The sequence below is a fragment of the Cydia amplana genome, chromosome 4 (genome assembly GCF_948474715.1).
Source record: "Cydia amplana chromosome 4, ilCydAmpl1.1, whole genome shotgun sequence".
Taxonomy (NCBI): domain Eukaryota; kingdom Metazoa; phylum Arthropoda; class Insecta; order Lepidoptera; family Tortricidae; genus Cydia; species Cydia amplana.
This window is the reverse complement of record NC_086072.1, coordinates 6176356-6193832: the sequence shown is the minus strand read 5'-3', so window position 1 is coordinate 6193832 and position 17477 is coordinate 6176356. Positions and strand designations below refer to the sequence as shown.

Below are 17477 nucleotides of genomic sequence, written 5' to 3'. Positions count from 1 at the left end.
ACATAAAATTAGTACCTATTGTAGCATTTTACAAGCATTGCTTAATTTGGCACTAAGTAATTTTCCTCAAATATTTGTTGATTTATTATTTATCCAGAGGGAGTTAGCATATAAACGATAAATTTGAAATGGGAGCTCGCGTGCACCTATACACATGCATAATCCTAATAAAATGCTCAGTCAGGCGTGTTTAAGCAACATTAAAATATCAAACAATAAATGCACTGAACAGCGTTATCAAGGTTTTGTACTTAATGAATATGAAATATTAATTAGAATAATATTTGCGATAATTCTGTTAGGTAAGTAGTTCAGAAAATGAGAATTCCATTTGTTCAGGAAATGAGAACATAGTGAAATATTTACAGCGTATACGATTATAGTTTTGTTTCTTACATAAGGTTCTTGTTCTTACCATTTTCTGAATTAAATTATAAAATTGATCAATATTATCAAAAATATATAACTGCTGGAAACCTTTGAGGTTTTTATAGGGCCACCATAAATGTCGTTTTATAAACCCAGTTAGGCTCAGTGCAAAAATAATCACATAAAAGTCAGGTTTGAGGGTTCTTGTGCAAGATTGGCGGCAGCCGCGCCGTCAGTCCGCGAACGCGCCCGCGCACTGCCGCCGCGCCGCGAGCGCTCCGGCACTTTGTGCGCAAACCTCTGTATCACATAACTAAGCTCCAAAACCTATAAAAAATCGATGCTATAACTTAAACTAGAGCAATCCCCGATACGTTTGAACTAAACATATTCCCATGCTCACGATAGATGATGATATCATCCCGATAAGGGCTTAGCACCGTATAGCTTCACCGTCGAATAAATTTCAGTTGCGAAATTGTGTTATCTCGGATAACTTATCTGAGACTTGGACTCTCATCGGGCAATGATTGACTGACAGACAGCAAAATATTGATTCGAACATGGTATTGTGACAAAGTGAAAATGGTTAAATATTTTAGGAAGAATATATGCCTGTCGGACTTCTGGGTGTCGTCACACGAGCGCCTGAGTGATTTCTACGCATCGTCATGGCAACGAGGAGATTCACCGGTGCCGCTGTTGATGATACGGATGATGGTGGCCATTGTGGCGCTGGCGATCCTCGCGTGGTCGGTGTACGAAGCCCCGGTGCCGCACTGGCTGATTTACCTGACCAATTGGGGTTTAGTGCTGGTTTCCGCGATGGCTGTCAGTGGCCTACTTGTGTCTTTTAGTGCCGTGAGGAAGGCGCTACCAGGTTAGTATCTATATGAGATATTCTACCAAATAAAATTGTCTCTAAAATGAAGCGACACTATAAATCGAATCATAGAAAATGCCTCATTCTCATTCAATATTATGATATGAACAAAAGCCATTTCATTTTGTGTAAGGATACTAGTATTTCGGCAGCAGCTGTTAAATCGAAGCCTTAACGTCCACTGATAAATCTCGCGACGAAGTCGACCGGATTATCTTGTGGCCCCGACTGATAAAATGGTTAGTATTTCCCAAAAGCGTATTACAAATCAGTCACTTTCGATTTTACGGAAAGCACATTTAGCACTGAAGTTGGATTTTTTTTTTTCTAATAAAATAAAATAAAGTTGGATTTATAATTTATAATGCACAAATTGTTTTAACGGTATAGCTTAGAATTGTTTTGACGATGTCAGATTGGAAATAAACATAATCAATAATTAATCATATAATAAGAAAATAGGCATTACGTAAATAAAACCTGGCTATTTTATAGCTGACTACAAATTATGGAATATATTATGAAAAGGAAGTACCTACTGTACGATTTGTGTATGACTGTTAATGTTACGAATGGATCTCCTATGCAAATAGCAGCTTCTGCCCGCGACTTCGTCTGCGTGAAATTATGATCATGATTGATAAAAAATATGCTGTATCCTTTCCCGGACCTCATTCCGGACCTATCTCCATACCAAATTTCATCTCAATTGGCTTTAAGCTTTATGTTTCAGTATTTTGTATGCAATAATGCATTCCAGGGTAACGGGTAACTCAGGTTTGGGAACCACACCAACAAACGAAATAAAGTACCTAGTATTGTAGGTATAAGACATTTATAAAAAGACAAAACCTGTATTATAACTACAATGACACAAGGCATTTACAGCGACGTATCGTTTTCATGCAGGATGTAACCAGCAGATCAAATTATACACTGTTAACAAAGGCAGACATCAGTTGAATTGTTTGTCATGCTCACAGCGCTACAGTTTTCAAATTATCAACTTCCTCATAACTCGAATCTCATGATTATCATGTTTTTATAAACTGAAGGTTACCGTTGCTGGCTGTTGATAATTGTCTAGCAATTAATCTAAACACCTATTATTGTATACGTCATTGATTCAAGGAAATCGGGGCTTATCATTGTCATTACTGCCTTTACGTAGATACATATTTTCCCTTTGTAAATTATATTATAACGGAGCTAGACCGTATTCATTTACTTAAATATTCACCTAATTTTACTACATTTATAAGATTTAGTATCAGTGTTTAATAGGAAGTTTCTTGCATTTTGGATTACCAAAAGAAATTTTAAGTTAAACAAGACATGAGACATCATCATTGCTAAGCTCTATCAACCGTTTTGATGATAATCGAGATTGGATAAAATATAAATACGATGTTCTAAGAAGCGTTTAAATCCTGAACAGAAGTAGAATCTTTCGATACAATTCGACATAACAAAAAATACAAAATTGAAGACAATCTGTAAATGTCAATCACTGTTTATTAAAAAATCAGGGATGGTCTCCTAAGACCACTTTGGCGTAGCAGCATGGGGTCTGCCCTCAGCCCTCAGTGCCGCAGTAAAAAAATCCATTATGCATATCTCGTGTATTAAGTCATGAGTCACATTTGTAATAAATTCCATAAAACTATCTACCTATCTCTTTCTAAGAGGTAGGTTGATTTTGATTTAATTAGTATGCAGTGACGTCCGCAGTGTTTACCCACGATCGCAATGCGAAGTTATCTAACTTGTTACGAAAGTCACCGGTCGCCGGACAGGCTTCGCCGACCGACCTTGGCCGAGTCGCTGGCTTCACTCTCTTTTTTCTGGCCCACATTCATAAGAATACTACTAAACACCGTGAAATGGGGGGCGTGGCGACGTACGTAATAAATAATAATAAACACACACACAAGACGGTACACACATAAGAAACGTTAAAATGCGTTTCAATTTTTTTTCTGTACTATCAGTACAGTCCGTCTAAGCTAACTGCACTGTACCGACTTTAAGGTCCACTTGCACTATTCCACTAACCCGGGGTTAACCGGTTAAACCTAGAGATACAATTGACACTGGGTTAAGGGTTTACCGCTTAACCCCGGGTTAGTGGAATGGTCCAAGAGGGCCTAAGATGACAAAGTGTGAGTATCGCTATAACTTTGAATGTCATATTTTTATTTTTCATATATGGTCGTCCGTTTGGTTACGGTCGTAGGTTTTATTGAAAACGTAACCAAATGGACCAATAAAATAGGGACATATTTTTCTACGTGGGGTTGGAAAGAGATCGTGATCTTGAGTAGAAATAATACGAAATTTCCCAATTCTAGCACTAATTTAAATAGAAATGCCCTTTCACACGTTGTCTTACCAAATGCCATTCAGAATTAGCTTGCTTGGATTTTCCTAATTTGATTTACTTTATCTTATCCTAATCTTATCATTAATATCATTATGTCACCATGTGTTAACAATTCTACGCGTGGAAAATACGAAACCTGGTTGCTCGCGTCATCCAAGAAAAAACTCACCTTTCTTGTCCACATCCAGCACTATCCGCAAGGCATAACTACGTAAAATGTTAACAAATGGGCAGTTAGTTACGTCGACGATGTGCAACATGTTCACCATGTTTACTATGCAACGTGACGATGGATTGCGCGAGTATATAATACTATGCGTGTCCGCTATTCATGACGATTGTCGGTGTCTTAAAAGAATATGGTCAGCATCCCTAGTAGTTTCAAGTTGGCGCGACTGTATCTCGCGGCGAGATAGACTACTCGGCTTTATCTGTGTTAATAAAAGAAGGACGGGTAGTCTATCTCGTTGCGAGATACTGTCGCGTCAATCATGTGCTAGCCCGGCAGGTAATTTAAATGGAAACTATTCTGTCGTTGACTTTCACTGTCGCCTACAATCCGAACTTGAAGCTTTTACTTATTTACTGATCAAAACTTTTGTTCTTTATCTCTTGCTACCCTAAAGTTGTATCGAAGAGCTTATGGCGATAAAACCGTATGTTGTTATGTATACTTAAATTGTAAATCTGTTTCTGTTTTATATATATATATATATATATTTGTAATGGAGTGAAATATATAATTATGTTTTTCAATTTAAACAATATTTAATTCACTTACTATGGACAGTGTGGAGATGTAGTGAAAACACGAAATGACATTATTATTTATAAATCTTAGTGGTATAGTATCTGGTCCTTAAGTACATAACTGTAAATTAATTATGTTTGCATTTGCTCTTATTCCAGATGAAGGCGTACCACCGTGGTACGTGTCGATGTACTGGTTGTTCTACAACATATCTGGCAGTGTAGCTATAGTTATCACTCTGCTGTATTGGATACTACTGTTTGATTCAAGTGAGTAACAATCGCTTTTATAATTTTTAAGAATAATTGCAGCAGTTGAATTCTGTAAGAAAACATTGCAACTGTTTTCAAGAGCTCATTCATAATAAAACTTATAAAAATATTTGAGAATGATCTCTTGAAAACAGTTGCAATGATATCTTTGAATTTTCCGAAAAGTATTTTAGCTTAGACAGTTATCCTACCAGTGACGACGGTCTGACTACAAGGTGAGAAATAAGAAAACGCCTTTTGGTTTTGCACAAGCAATTATGATGAAACCGCATCAACGGACATTTTGTTTCCGATTTTATTTCTCGATTGGTATTCGTAAATAAACTGAAACCGAAAAAGTGTAAAAGTGTAAATGAATCCCTTAAAATTACAGGCATCGCTGAGGTTAAAGACCGCTTGTTCTGGTTGGAGACGGTAACGCACGGGTTCAACACGATCCTGGTTCTGACAGAGTTGTTCACCTCTCGCACGCCGCTTCGCTTCGCCCACATCTACCAGCCCCTCGGCGTGGGCGTGTGGTACGCCCTGTTTTCTGTGATATACTATGTCGCCGGGGGCACTGATGGGTAAGTTATTGTTTATTCGTATAAGTAGTTCGGCACTGTTTGTCTTCTCTGTAATCCATCCTTTGTATCTTTTGATGTAATGACTGTTTGTTGCCATAATAAAATAAAATAAAAAAAATAAAAGTAGTTAAAATACAAAATCAAGTTTTATTTATTGATTATGCAGCCATTCGGTCAAAGTAGCGCATAATATTGTAACGTCACTTTGCACGTATTCGTATATGTCGGAGACATTTAGGCATGTCTTGCTCAAGACTTATATTGTCCATTGCGTACACGCACAAATTATAGTATAATTAGGTAGGTAGTGTTTCGCAAATATCTGTGGTAGGTACGCCGTTTTCCATGTTAATCAAAATCATTAGGTAGACGTAAAATGAATCTGTCTAAATCGGGAGATGATAATAATGTTAGTTTTTGGCCCACACATAAAGATGTTGGTTCTACATACTTTGAATTGACGATGTTTAGTAGATGTGTACACATACACATACATACATAGTATACATACATATACAGTGACTATTTATTTAAAAAAATGAAGAATATTGTTACATTTATAGTTGGTCAAACCAATTTATCAGTAAATAGGAACAAAAAACTATACGTATCTTTTTCTTTTGGGAGCTAATACCTACTAATGTAAGACAAAGATAGTATGATTCTCTCGGTCTATGTTGCAATAAAGACAGTCCTTTGAGACACTATATACCTTTTTTTTGAATTGCCATTTCATCTCGCAATCGTGCCGTTGTTCTATTTTATATATTTTCGTTTTAAACTCTTTTTCAGCCTCGGGAACCCGTATATTTACGAGATTCTGGACTGGAGCCGGCCGGGCCCCACAACCGTACTGGTAGTGGGTGCTGCAGTAGGCATTATCATTGTGTACTCAGCGCTGTGGGGCCTCACCATGGCTCGAGACAAGCTGACTGGAGCGCTCATACGGACTACCAGCCATACCCTGCCATTTACACCACCTGACTACAGCGGATACGCCTAAGTTCTGACTCCAAAATATTTGCCGGTGGAAAGACTAATGCCTCATTTAAACCAAATAACTTCTCTACTGCTCGCGTTGATAGACAGTGGAAAAAACAGTACGACTATATATTTATCACCTTGACTTTTGCGTGCCATGTGAGCTTACGAGCTTACAGATACATGGATATGTTGTATCCAAATTTACGTCGCTATATCTTATACCTTTAAATGAGGAATTCTTGTCCTTATGTTTCGAGGATCTTGGAAACGGCTGTAACAATTCGATGAAATTTGCTATATGAGAGTTTTCGGGGGCAAAAAATCGATCTAGGTCTCACTCGTATCTCTGGGAAAACGCGCATTTTTTAGTTATTATATGTTTTCCGAGCAAAGCTCGTATTCCCAGACATTGTAATGACAAAATGAGTAAGTGACGTATGTGCACTTCACCCATGTGAAACCAGAGTGCAGAGGGCCTACCGCCAACCACGTTCGACGCGTTGCCTCTCTGTCGCACTTATAAATTCGTACGTAAGTGTGACAGGGAGGCAACACGTCGAACGTGGTTCGCGGTAGGCCCTCAGCAACGTTTTTCGATGCTGAGGATGGTCATTGTCATTACGAAACGTATACCTACATTAAAATGTTTTGTGGGTAACAACATAAAATGTTATTATTTGTATTATAGGTAATGATATTATCGAATTGATTAACAAGGTACGTTCTACCGACTACTACTCTGGCAGGGTGTTAAAATGAGGTTTGCCTTGCAGGTATTCAATTGTATCTCATGTTGGGTTCTGCGAAATATTTAGAACCTGCAAAGAGATTCTTAAAACTAATCCCAGACGAAAAAAGCTTTAAAATTGACTTCCGTCACACATTTTCGTGAAATTGGTAGTATCATCTGTATTAATGTTCTATTGTTAGACTGTCATCATCATCAGTTTCATCCTGTAATTGCCTAAAACCGCAAACAAGTATATAGGATACCACGTAAATGAGCTACAGATAATGTTAATCACGATGAGCTAAAGCTATATTTCTAAAGCTTTGTTCCTATACCTATACCGCATAGTTTTATTTAAATAAATAAAACAACTGCAGTTTGTTGCGTTTGGATTAGATTAACTTTACAAATAAATAAACATTCCGTATATTTCAATTATACTGTAATGTTTATAATTATGTACGTACTTAATATATTTTTTGTAAATATTTTATTTAAGATTATTACTAGGTTGATGTAAATATACTACTAGTAAATATATTTTTATTAAATGTTGTAAATGTTTGTTTCACTTGCCTTTTTTACTTAGATATTAAATAATTTATATAGTAAGTACCTAAATATTTAAACAAATGGATGCTGATAAGCAATAATGTGTCAACCCACAAAAACATAAAAAATGAGATTTTAATGCCATATTGTAGCTGGTCCGCTCGACTTCATTTTGCAAAAATGACCTTAGTAGTGGTTTGCATATTTTAACGTGATTATTTTTCTATACTAACTAAGGAAGCGCAAATACGGTCAAATGAGAGAGTTGAGCTGGCCTTTTATAAAATTAAAGTTTCTGTACTTTACAAATTCAGTCACTTTTATAACTAAATATTCGTGATTAACAAAAGGCTATAATGTAACAATAACTAATTAACTTTATTTTATCTTTTAAATAATTATTATTCTTATTCTTATTTGGCAGCATGTAATATGTGAATGCTTATAAGCAAAAACCTATGTGTTGTATATCGGTACAATATGTAAATTCTGTAAGAATGATAATTATTGACGTCACGCTTTTATAGGGTTAAGATTAATCTGATGAAATCGCTCAGCAAGAAGTCCACTGCTTTCAAGTTAATTTGCCAGACGACGCGAACTACAGTCCGCGTTTGCACTGAGATTGCTAGCTCCTTCCTAGGTACGATTCCGAACGTATCTAAACTAAACGCTCTCAAACAGTCCATTGGATTTAATTATTATTTTTGAAAATTTATAATTTATATACATTTTCGATTTCAATGACCCGTTTATGATTAATAGAATAAAAAATTAAGTAGTGTTCAGTGAAAAATGGTCCTACATTTTACTAAAACGTCTTGTGAAGGTGAGCATCTGAGAAGATTTTACACATCGTCTTGGCAACAGAGTGATTCGCCATCAGCAATGCTAGTATTGCGGGCCTTGGAGTCTACTTTGGCACTGGGGATACTGTTGTGGTCTTTGATTGAAGCTGCGGTGCCCCAATGGATCGTCTACCTCACAACTTGGGGTATAATACTGGTTTTTGCCATGGGGGCCAGCGGCCTAATTGTATCAATATGTGCACTGAAAAAGAAGTTACCGGGTGAGTTATAAATGTTACTTTTTTGTGTTTTTTGATGGTCTTTCAAATCGACATCATACGGTTGTAATCAATTCTGTACGTGGTTTGAAATTATTTCTTGCTGGTAGTTCCCAAAGATACATATTTCTAAAGGCGAGTGTAGGCTTTGGTAACGGTTTACCATCAGGCGGGCCATATGTTTTTATACCACCTTTCCAACCTTGTCGACATTCTAAATATTAGATCTACAATATTAAAAAGTTTATTCACCCGGCTGTATCAATGCAATCCTATTAAGGGTTAACGTCTTAAACATTAATCAAGTTCAATCCAAAGTTAATTAGTTACTAATGGATTTTGGATCTGCGGTCTTGATTAAATAGGTTTTGTGCAAACCACAGAATTACAGTTTTTTTTTAATTCACTGGATAAAAATTACATGTGCGTTACACCCGTCTTTCATTTGTCTTCATAATTTTCGTTAGAACCGATTGTGAACTATTAATTTACATGTATTTGAAAAGTATCAGAGAACTAAAAAGGGACTAAGTAATATTATTATACCTAATACTACCTACATTCATTATAATTTTAATGATGACATTGATAGTGATAACATGACATGATACAAACATGACTCAAACAAATCTCAAAACCTGGCACTTTTACCCCATCGAGAGATGTTGTGAATAATTTGATGAGTTAGTGACACAAAAAATTGCTCAGAAGCTAATAGTCAAAAGATTTTCACATTACAATTAACCTTTTTCTGTTTATATGAACCCGTTTGAAGGTATGCTTCTCGTTAGTTTAGGTATTGTATGTTGTTCCATCACCTGTAATAATATGTTACACAAAGAAGGCTGCAAAAATATCTAACACGATCTTATTTATAGACCCATAAGAGTGTGTCACATATGTTTTCGGCCTTCAAAGAGTAACATATTATTGCAGCTGAACTGTACATAAGATTATTAGTTATATGTTATATATAAAAGAATTTGTGTCACATCTCGTAATTATGAACATCATTTTGTTTGATTTCAGATGTAGGCAAGCCACCGTGGTACGTGATGATGTACTGGGTATTTTATAACATATCTGTTACTTTGGCTATCCTTGTAACCATGCTTTATTGGAAGTTGCTATCTAAAAATGCTAGTAAGTTGCAAATTAGGTATCTATGTATTTTGTAATAAGAGATTACATATAACGCTGTTAACTGTAGCTACATCGGTGGACCTTATGCCTTTTGTAATAAGTTCCACCAATGTACTTAGGAGTGTGTTGCTGTTTGTACTTACATATGACTCTTTAGATGTTAATTAATTGAGGTTAATTTTCAAATTCAAAAAATGTTTTTCGATGCTTTGGTCAGAGACAAGGGAAAAGCGGTGTAGAACTCCACACGATTTTCAATTTTGTCATTATGAAGCCTACACTTAATTTAAAATTTTCTGAGATATCCTTGTAATATGGTTACCTGAGTGAGACCCACGGAACACCATGGGGTGCAGGTAGACCGAAAACGAGATGGCGGGACGATTTGGACAATTCTACCCAATATGGTGGAAAAATGCCAATGACAGGCTAAAAAAACGAAGGGGGCTTGGCTCAGCACTGGGACACTAATAGGTAGGCTAATAAGAAACCATTTGCAATATAGTTGACGTTTTAGGTAAATTCAGCATCCATGAACGGTATTTCTGGTTGGAAACTTCATTACATGGGTTTAATGCTGTAATAGTTCTGATCGAGTTTTTTGCATCTCGGACTCCAGTGCGTTTGGCGCACATATACCAGCCTCTTCTTCTGGGTGTCGTGTACGCTGTGTTTTCCAAAATATATCAGGAGGCTGGGGGCACTGGCGCGTAAGTTATATTTATTTTATTTAAGTACAGCCCTAGTAGCACGGTCGCATTTTTATCGTTTGTCACCAAGCCTGTCACGTTCTAACAAGTATATAAGTGCGAAAGTGACGGGCATAGTGATAGTCGATAAAAATGGAACCGTGCTGAGCCCGCAGTACATGCCAGTTTTTTAGAATCTCGAGCTGATATAGTAAAAGGGTGTGCACTGTGTATGTGCACAGGCGTGTGGCATAGAGGGCAAGTTGAATTGAATTAATTGAGCTCAAACACCGCGAACTGTGTACTCGTATGTCTAATAACAATCTATCTCTTATATTCTCTATCTATCTCTATCTGTTATATTGGTATTTTACATACGCGCATATACTTATTATGAAAGGAAGCGAAAGAGGTATGTCAGGATCGTAGCAAATAGAAATCCGTGGTCTCTGCTTAGGTACTCCTCCGGGAAATAGGCGTGAGTAAGTATATGTATGTTATGTATGTATGTAAGTTATTTGTATTTTTTTGAAATACATGGTAAATCAGATAATGTATGATAAGCTCAGCGCGACAAACCTAACCGTGTTTGTACTGTTTGTCTGTGTGACCATCAGTCTCTAGTTTAACGGATTTGCTTGCGATTTGCCTTTAAATTAAACATAAATCCTTTACAGGTATGGTGAGCCGTATATCTACAAGTTCCTGGACTGGAGCGAGCCGCGGAGCTCGTTCATAATGACAATTGGAACTGCAATAATAACAATCTTTTTATACGTGACTCTGTGGGCATTCGCTTTTGCCCGCGACATGCTGAGTCGCGTATGTTGCTCTACTAGACACCGGACAACCGAACACAGCATACTAATTTAACTATCACCCGACAGAAATTGAGTTTAAAGTTAAGTTAGTTATCTTAGTTATTCATCGTATAGGTACTTCATAATAACATTCATAACCATGTTAATTTTTTTTAAATTCTTACTTTTAGATGAAACATGTCTCAATAGTAGGTAAATAGTTTTTGATAGGTACCTACCTATCGCTATCGCCAAAGGAATTTAATATACAGGCGGATTTGTCAAAGTAAATTTTATAGCCACAGTATATTTAATTTACTGCCATCTTTCGACACATGATTAAAAAAATGTATAAAGCGTTTTGACTTTGATCCTTGTTCTTTCACATCACCACATCAGTGAACACATCTATGTTCACATTCATATATTATCAATGTGTTAAATTTGTTAAATGTCAAAAAGTGTCGCCATCTACACGAGCATAGGCCAAAGGTATGGCGCCATCGCTCAGCGAGCTACCTTTACCCTTTTTCCCGTTTGGGTACGGAACCCTAATAAGGTGGATACCTAATAAATTTAAGGAATTAACGAAATGCTGTTTTTATGATTTGGTAATATAATTACATATTACGTTAATTAACACTTACTTACCATTTACTTTGTGATTTAAGGGCCATCTGTTGTTGAATAGCTGCATATATTTTTACTTCCATCTATTGGCGAATCGCCTAAGTTACTTTAGTAAGAAGATTTTGTATAGATGGCGTTAAAATATTGACAAAACTCGCATCTCTTTTTGGGTAGAAAATATAGGTGTTTACAACTTTACATTATAAATACGCTGGTTTCCTTAATATAGATGGTTGAAATGTTACACTGCCTTGCTTCCATTGAGCTTTGGTGCCTGTGATTGTAGTCGGGCAAGTGCATTTCCAATTTCCACGTTTCGAAGTTATAAATAGCAGTAGGTATGGTGACAGTTTTCATACGCACAAAGTAGTAAATAGCGCCAACAATCATGTCATGTGAGACACGCGGCGTAGTGTAAAGGCCTCTTATTGAAAACATATAGATGAACAAGGCCATACAAGGCATACCTACTTTGGGATGGCCTGTGTCCAGCACTGCACTGGACACGCAGTCGGATTTAACTCTGACATTAATATAGTTGACCAAACATCGGATCCAGACCAAACCACAGAATAAATAATAGTATTAAATACAGAAGACTCACTCTCTAACAAAAAGCGTCTGTTACGATCAGCACAGATATGGCCGCTAGGTGGCGACAGCGCCACACGCGGCTTATGGCTTTCCCCAAAATTGGGGCCGAACGGATGTACTTTTAGCTACCTGTAGCAAAGCGACGAAATCGCGGAGTGAGACACGCCTGACCAAACTAAGTGTGGTCTAGATCCTTAACAGGCACGCGACCATTGCATGATGGTATTTGCTGTCAACATCGCGAACAACTATTTGCTTTAACAAAGTTTACAACTTGAACGTCTATGGTTATTCTGGGAGTATTTCAATTCAGCACCGTGAAATGATTAAAGTTATTTTACTCCATTTACCTATACTAAATGAAAAAGTCAATAGTATGAACTTACATTTATTCATGAGCTTTCGATCTTTGAAGGTCTTAAGTTGTCGGTCGTCGGAAGCCATGTTGAAGACTAAATCAAATGTTTAAAGAAAACATGTTAACGTCCAATGCTTAAAACCCTTTGAATGCTAAGCCTATCGTGCTCGTCACTACGCCTTGAACCTTGTCGGAAAGCACGAAGGTTGATATTGGGTTGTAGTCACACGCGTCAATTGACGTCTTTGGCGGTCAAAAGGTTAAACGGCATGGAGCACCTAATAAGTCTTTAATAATGAACTGGGGCGGATGGGCGGTACCTGTCTCTCGGCGGGACGAGTAATTATATCGCGGCCCGTAATTACCTCATTAGTAAATAATACAGCTACGTCGCATTCGGAATCACAGCCCGATGTCTTACTTCATTTAATAACCGCCTTGCTCTTTGCCTGCTCATAATGAGGTAGGTAAATAACAGTGTAATAATTATAGAAGTTAAAACGCTTGAATAATCGTTTGAACCATTTTTTTATTATACTAAACAAATTAATTTTTATATAAATAATATCATAATTTTTGTTTAAATATGAATTAGATTTTGTATAAAAAAAAAACAACTGTGCGAGACCCTAATAAGCTAAGAATAAAAGTATTTATTACTATTTGTATATCCACCATAAATTGTTTACTAGACGGCGATTATTTACTAGACTGGTATACTCGTAATTAAGTTTCAGAATTTATGGCCTGGTACTGATACCTGTATTACTCTCTACATTTTTATGATTATTGCCTTTGTCCAGGTGGTTTTCCTTTTGTGTTTTCTTCAACATTCCGAGCAGGTAGCCTTTTTATAATAGATTAATGGGTTTAATACCAAAGTTAGTATAATATTTGTACTTATGTCATTCAACAAACTAGTACTTACTAAACAGTGCTCATTTTAGATCTTAATAATGCAATAGAGGTCCTTATATTTCAAGGAGAATTTTTTTAAATTGATTGAATTTCAATTTGCAGAAATCATGTTATTTAAAGAATCTATTTTACATAGTTTATATTCTAAAAAGGTTTCAGATTACTTATTTTCTAAACGAATCAGAATAACTTTGTACCTTATGTTCCATCCCTAAATTACGTTTATTAATAAATCATTAACGTTGCTTCATTTCTATAGAATCTGTGTATACAAGACTGATTGATTGCTTCGGTATACTCGTAGGTATATTTGTACGTTATTAATGTTATTATGTACCTACTTATTGACTTCTGATCATACAATGTGCCACAGAAACAGGTAGGTACCTAACGTAAAATAACACAATAATCACTGTAATGTTAAGTTTTCAGTATGAATTGGAAAGGGCAGCACGAATTGTAGGTTACGAGACGAGCCCCTTGTTTATTGGCGCGAAGTGGCGCCATCTAGTTTTACTTTCTCAAATATATGAGGCGAAATTAACTTTTTGAGCTTAGCAAAACTATTAGCTTTCTGTCTGTGGCGGAACAGAGTGCGGGCACGCCGTAAAAGCGCGACGCTTGCCGGCGCCTGTGTGGTTCCACTCCTGCGCACACTGCGATGCTGCGGGTTCTGCCGGCTGCCCCCCGCGGCAGCGAACGAACCCCCCACCCTCCTTACCCGCATCGCACGTGCAACGCACGACGTCTACTGTGGCATCGCGCTTGCGGTAACCTCGACGTACCTGGTCCAAGAGCTCATCTACGCTTATCTGGTATTTAGTGTACTAAGTAATACATCCTGTAGGATATGCTTTGCATGAAGAATCTACTGTAAATTACTATTAGAATAGCTACTACTAAACGCGCATGCTTGTAGGTATTGATGTTCCACTGAAAAGTTTCCGAAATTGAGAAATTGCTACACGAGAAAATTTCCGAAAATCTCATTTACTTTTTGTCTGTATATTTAAAACTATCCGTTTTCAAAATGTAATTTTCCATGATTAATTCCAGGAATTTATGAAAACTGTTTCTAACTTTTAGGAAATTTTCAGCAACTTGCACATCAGTTAGGTACCTTTAGGTAATTATAGGGTCCAAAGCAAGTTGACAGGAATTATTTTGTAGGAGCGCGGCGATATGGATACGCTGGCGCGTGTGATGTTCCTCCTACTCTGTCATGTGACATCTATTGCCAAGCAGATCGTCTTCATGGCGCGTGCTTCGCGCATCGCCAAACTCATACAAGATTTTGATGGTAAGACCATTCAACGAAGACCTTTGGGTGTGAATTAATTCTACCCTGCAGATGTCTGTGTTGCAGATTTGGCATACAATCCGGAAGAGAAGACAAGAAAAAATCTGCTGATAAAAAGAGCGCAAGGAGCTTCACGGCTTGGAGCGGCTTACGCAGGAACTGCAGCGCTTACCTGTGCTCTGTGGACTATTTTCCCATTCTTAGCGCGTTTGGGCGGCGCGCGCGTTGTATTTGCTCTATGGGTACCTTTTGCCTATTACTCCTGGCCTGAGTTCCTTATTGTTCTCCTGTACACGCATTACGTTACGTCGTTGGTTGGAATTGCCAATACCACTATGGATGCCTTCATAGCTATCATACTCGGACAGTGCAAGACGCAGCTTACCATACTGAAGTGAGCGCTACTTTCTTATAATATTTTTGCCATATTATTTAATGTTTTACAATGCATGCTGATGTAAAATCATTTTCAGAATGGACTTTGAGTCGTTGGCAGAGAGGGCAAATGAACGAGCACGTGAAACTGGAGAGCAAGTAGGTGCGGCGGCGGCAGCACTCTTCGTCCGCTGCATTAAGCACCACCATAAGATTTGCGAGTGAGCAGATTATAATCTTATATTATGGTTAATGTGTCTCAGGAATCATTCCAAAGCGCAAGTCAGAATTTGAGTATTTTGTTTTGATGTTTACAGCACGTCGCGCGAGGTGCAAGCGATATTTGGCGGAGCAGTGTTGCTACAGTTTGGTATTGGCGGTTGGATTCTCTGTATGGCGGCTTATAAAATTGTCGGCGTAAGTTCTTCTCGGCAGATGTTAAACTTTAACGTTTTAGTGATAACAATTATGAGCTGCTATTATATCTATGGTCAATTGAAACACTACTATAACACTAGTCTTTATTTCAACGTCTGCTTATTTACAGCTTAGTGTGGCCTCTCTGGAATTTGTGTCTATGGTGATGTTTCTAATGTGCATTCTTACCGAGCTCTTTCTTTACTGCTATTATGGGAACGAGGTTGCTGCAGAGGTAAGCCCATTCTGTAAAACATTCGTCATATAAACTTACCACTAGAGTCCCAATGATTCACTTTTGGTACCAATCTACTCTGTTCACATTTTGTAGAGTCTGTATGGAAAGAGAAGAGTCGTCGATTGTATTGGGCCCCATACATTCCAGGACTCTTCTTTTTCCGCACAGACTCTAACACCGCTGCTGCACAAACTGTGAATGTCGGAATTCAAATTACTTATTGTTTTTATTCACCCAAACCTCATTCAAAGGAATATTGATTGAGTTGGTAACAAAAACTGTTACAGAGTGCACAACTGAGCGATGCAGTGTACGGGATGGAATGGGTGGGGCCAGATGGGGTCGGAAAAGAAGTACGGCGCGCCTTGCCCTTTGTCATATGTTGCAGCGCCGGCGCCGCTCGTCGCCCTCTGCGTCCCGCTGCGGTGTTCATCCCGCTTTCGCTTGAGACCTTCGTCACAGTAAATTTTACATTTTTTTTAAATATCATTAGCTACTCGATGTCGAAGGACTATGAGTGATCCTTTTCGCAAGCAGTCTTCTACAACTGAAATATTTTTAGTTTTTACGTTATTTGTTACTTTTCATATTTTTTTGTGGCAAGTCTCTAGAGATAGTTGATTCTTACTTGTCACTCAGTTGCACGTGGAAAATTTGGTATGTTAACTAACTAACTAGATATATAATCAGACTTGTAGTTGTGTGTTTTTATGTGCAGATTATCAAGTCTTCGTACACATTCTACGCGATGCTGCGACAGACTCAGCGTTGATGTCACTGTATATGGAAAAGCCGCACCAAGGATCACATTTTAGTCAGTTTATAATAGAAAATATGTAGAATACCGAATGAACATCTCATTAGAAACATTTGTTTTATATAATTGTTTCCCTCGAATCACTTATAAGCACTGAAAAATACGACTGTCGAACAGGTCTTAGAAACACGATAAAAGTGAACGAGGGGGTCGGTTTACCTGTAGCGGGAGGTCGAATCGTAATAAAAGGAATTTATGAAGACCGGCTTTGTAATCAAACGCTTTTGAAGGCGACATCTCGACATCCGGTTAATTAAGCGACGCCGCGGGCCTCTCTCCCCTCGACTCTCCCGCCGAACTCTAACTCTGACCTCTGGCGCGCGCGACATCTAATCTTGTCTGCTGCTTGTCCATCTTACATACGAGAATCTTCAAAGTTCTCTAGATGATAAAAAGTCTAACAATACTCGCATTGCGAATGAATATTCGTATATTTTCCTCTCTGTAAAACAAGCTCTCTAGGGGACGGTATATGACGTTTTCGATTTAGACCTCACTTTGTGCAATCAATTTGTTCAATGAATGATTAATAACTGCATTAAATTATACGCAAATCTGTTCACGAAGAAGCCGTGTACCGGCTCTTCACGCCATATTTTTTTTTATTTCCTGTAATTCTCTACAAATCGACACTAAAAGTGT

General features: G+C 37.6%; 3 protein-coding genes across 5 annotated transcripts; all 3 read left to right on the top strand.

Moving 5' to 3' along the window:
* The first annotated feature begins 703 nt into the window (after nt 1–703).
* Nucleotides 704–6319, top strand: LOC134647582 (protein rolling stone-like). The gene is made up of 4 exons (XM_063501938.1): nt 704–1249; nt 4545–4655; nt 5032–5224; nt 6017–6319. Exons 1-4 carry the CDS (start codon nt 955–957, stop codon nt 6225–6227), a joined length of 810 nt encoding a protein of 269 aa, XP_063358008.1. The 5' UTR covers nt 704–954; the 3' UTR covers nt 6228–6319.
* Nucleotides 6320–8249: 1930 nt separating this feature from the next.
* LOC134663087 (protein rolling stone-like) lies at nt 8250–11279 on the top strand. Its single transcript, XM_063519415.1, has 4 exons — nt 8250–8559; nt 9586–9699; nt 10217–10409; nt 11066–11279. The coding sequence occupies exons 1-4, from the start codon at nt 8286–8288 to the stop codon at nt 11259–11261; spliced, it is 777 nt and encodes a 258-aa protein (XP_063375485.1). The 5' UTR covers nt 8250–8285; the 3' UTR covers nt 11262–11279.
* Nucleotides 11280–13065: 1786 nt separating this feature from the next.
* LOC134663054 (odorant receptor 94b-like) lies at nt 13066–16814 on the top strand. Of its 3 annotated transcripts, none has more exons than XM_063519346.1 (9): nt 13066–13233; nt 14281–14503; nt 14859–14988; nt 15055–15382; nt 15462–15584; nt 15681–15780; nt 15911–16015; nt 16306–16479; nt 16737–16814. In XM_063519346.1, the coding sequence occupies exons 1-9, from the start codon at nt 13229–13231 to the stop codon at nt 16788–16790; spliced, it is 1242 nt and encodes a 413-aa protein (XP_063375416.1). In that variant the 5' UTR covers nt 13066–13228; the 3' UTR covers nt 16791–16814. The 3 variants fall into 3 exon arrangements, with proteins under 3 accessions (XP_063375416.1, XP_063375418.1, XP_063375419.1); XM_063519348.1 differs by having other exon boundaries at nt 14281–14458; nt 16737–16807; XM_063519349.1 differs by lacking the exon at nt 16306–16479 and having other exon boundaries at nt 16737–16813.
* Nucleotides 16815–17477: the final 663 nt, after the last annotated feature.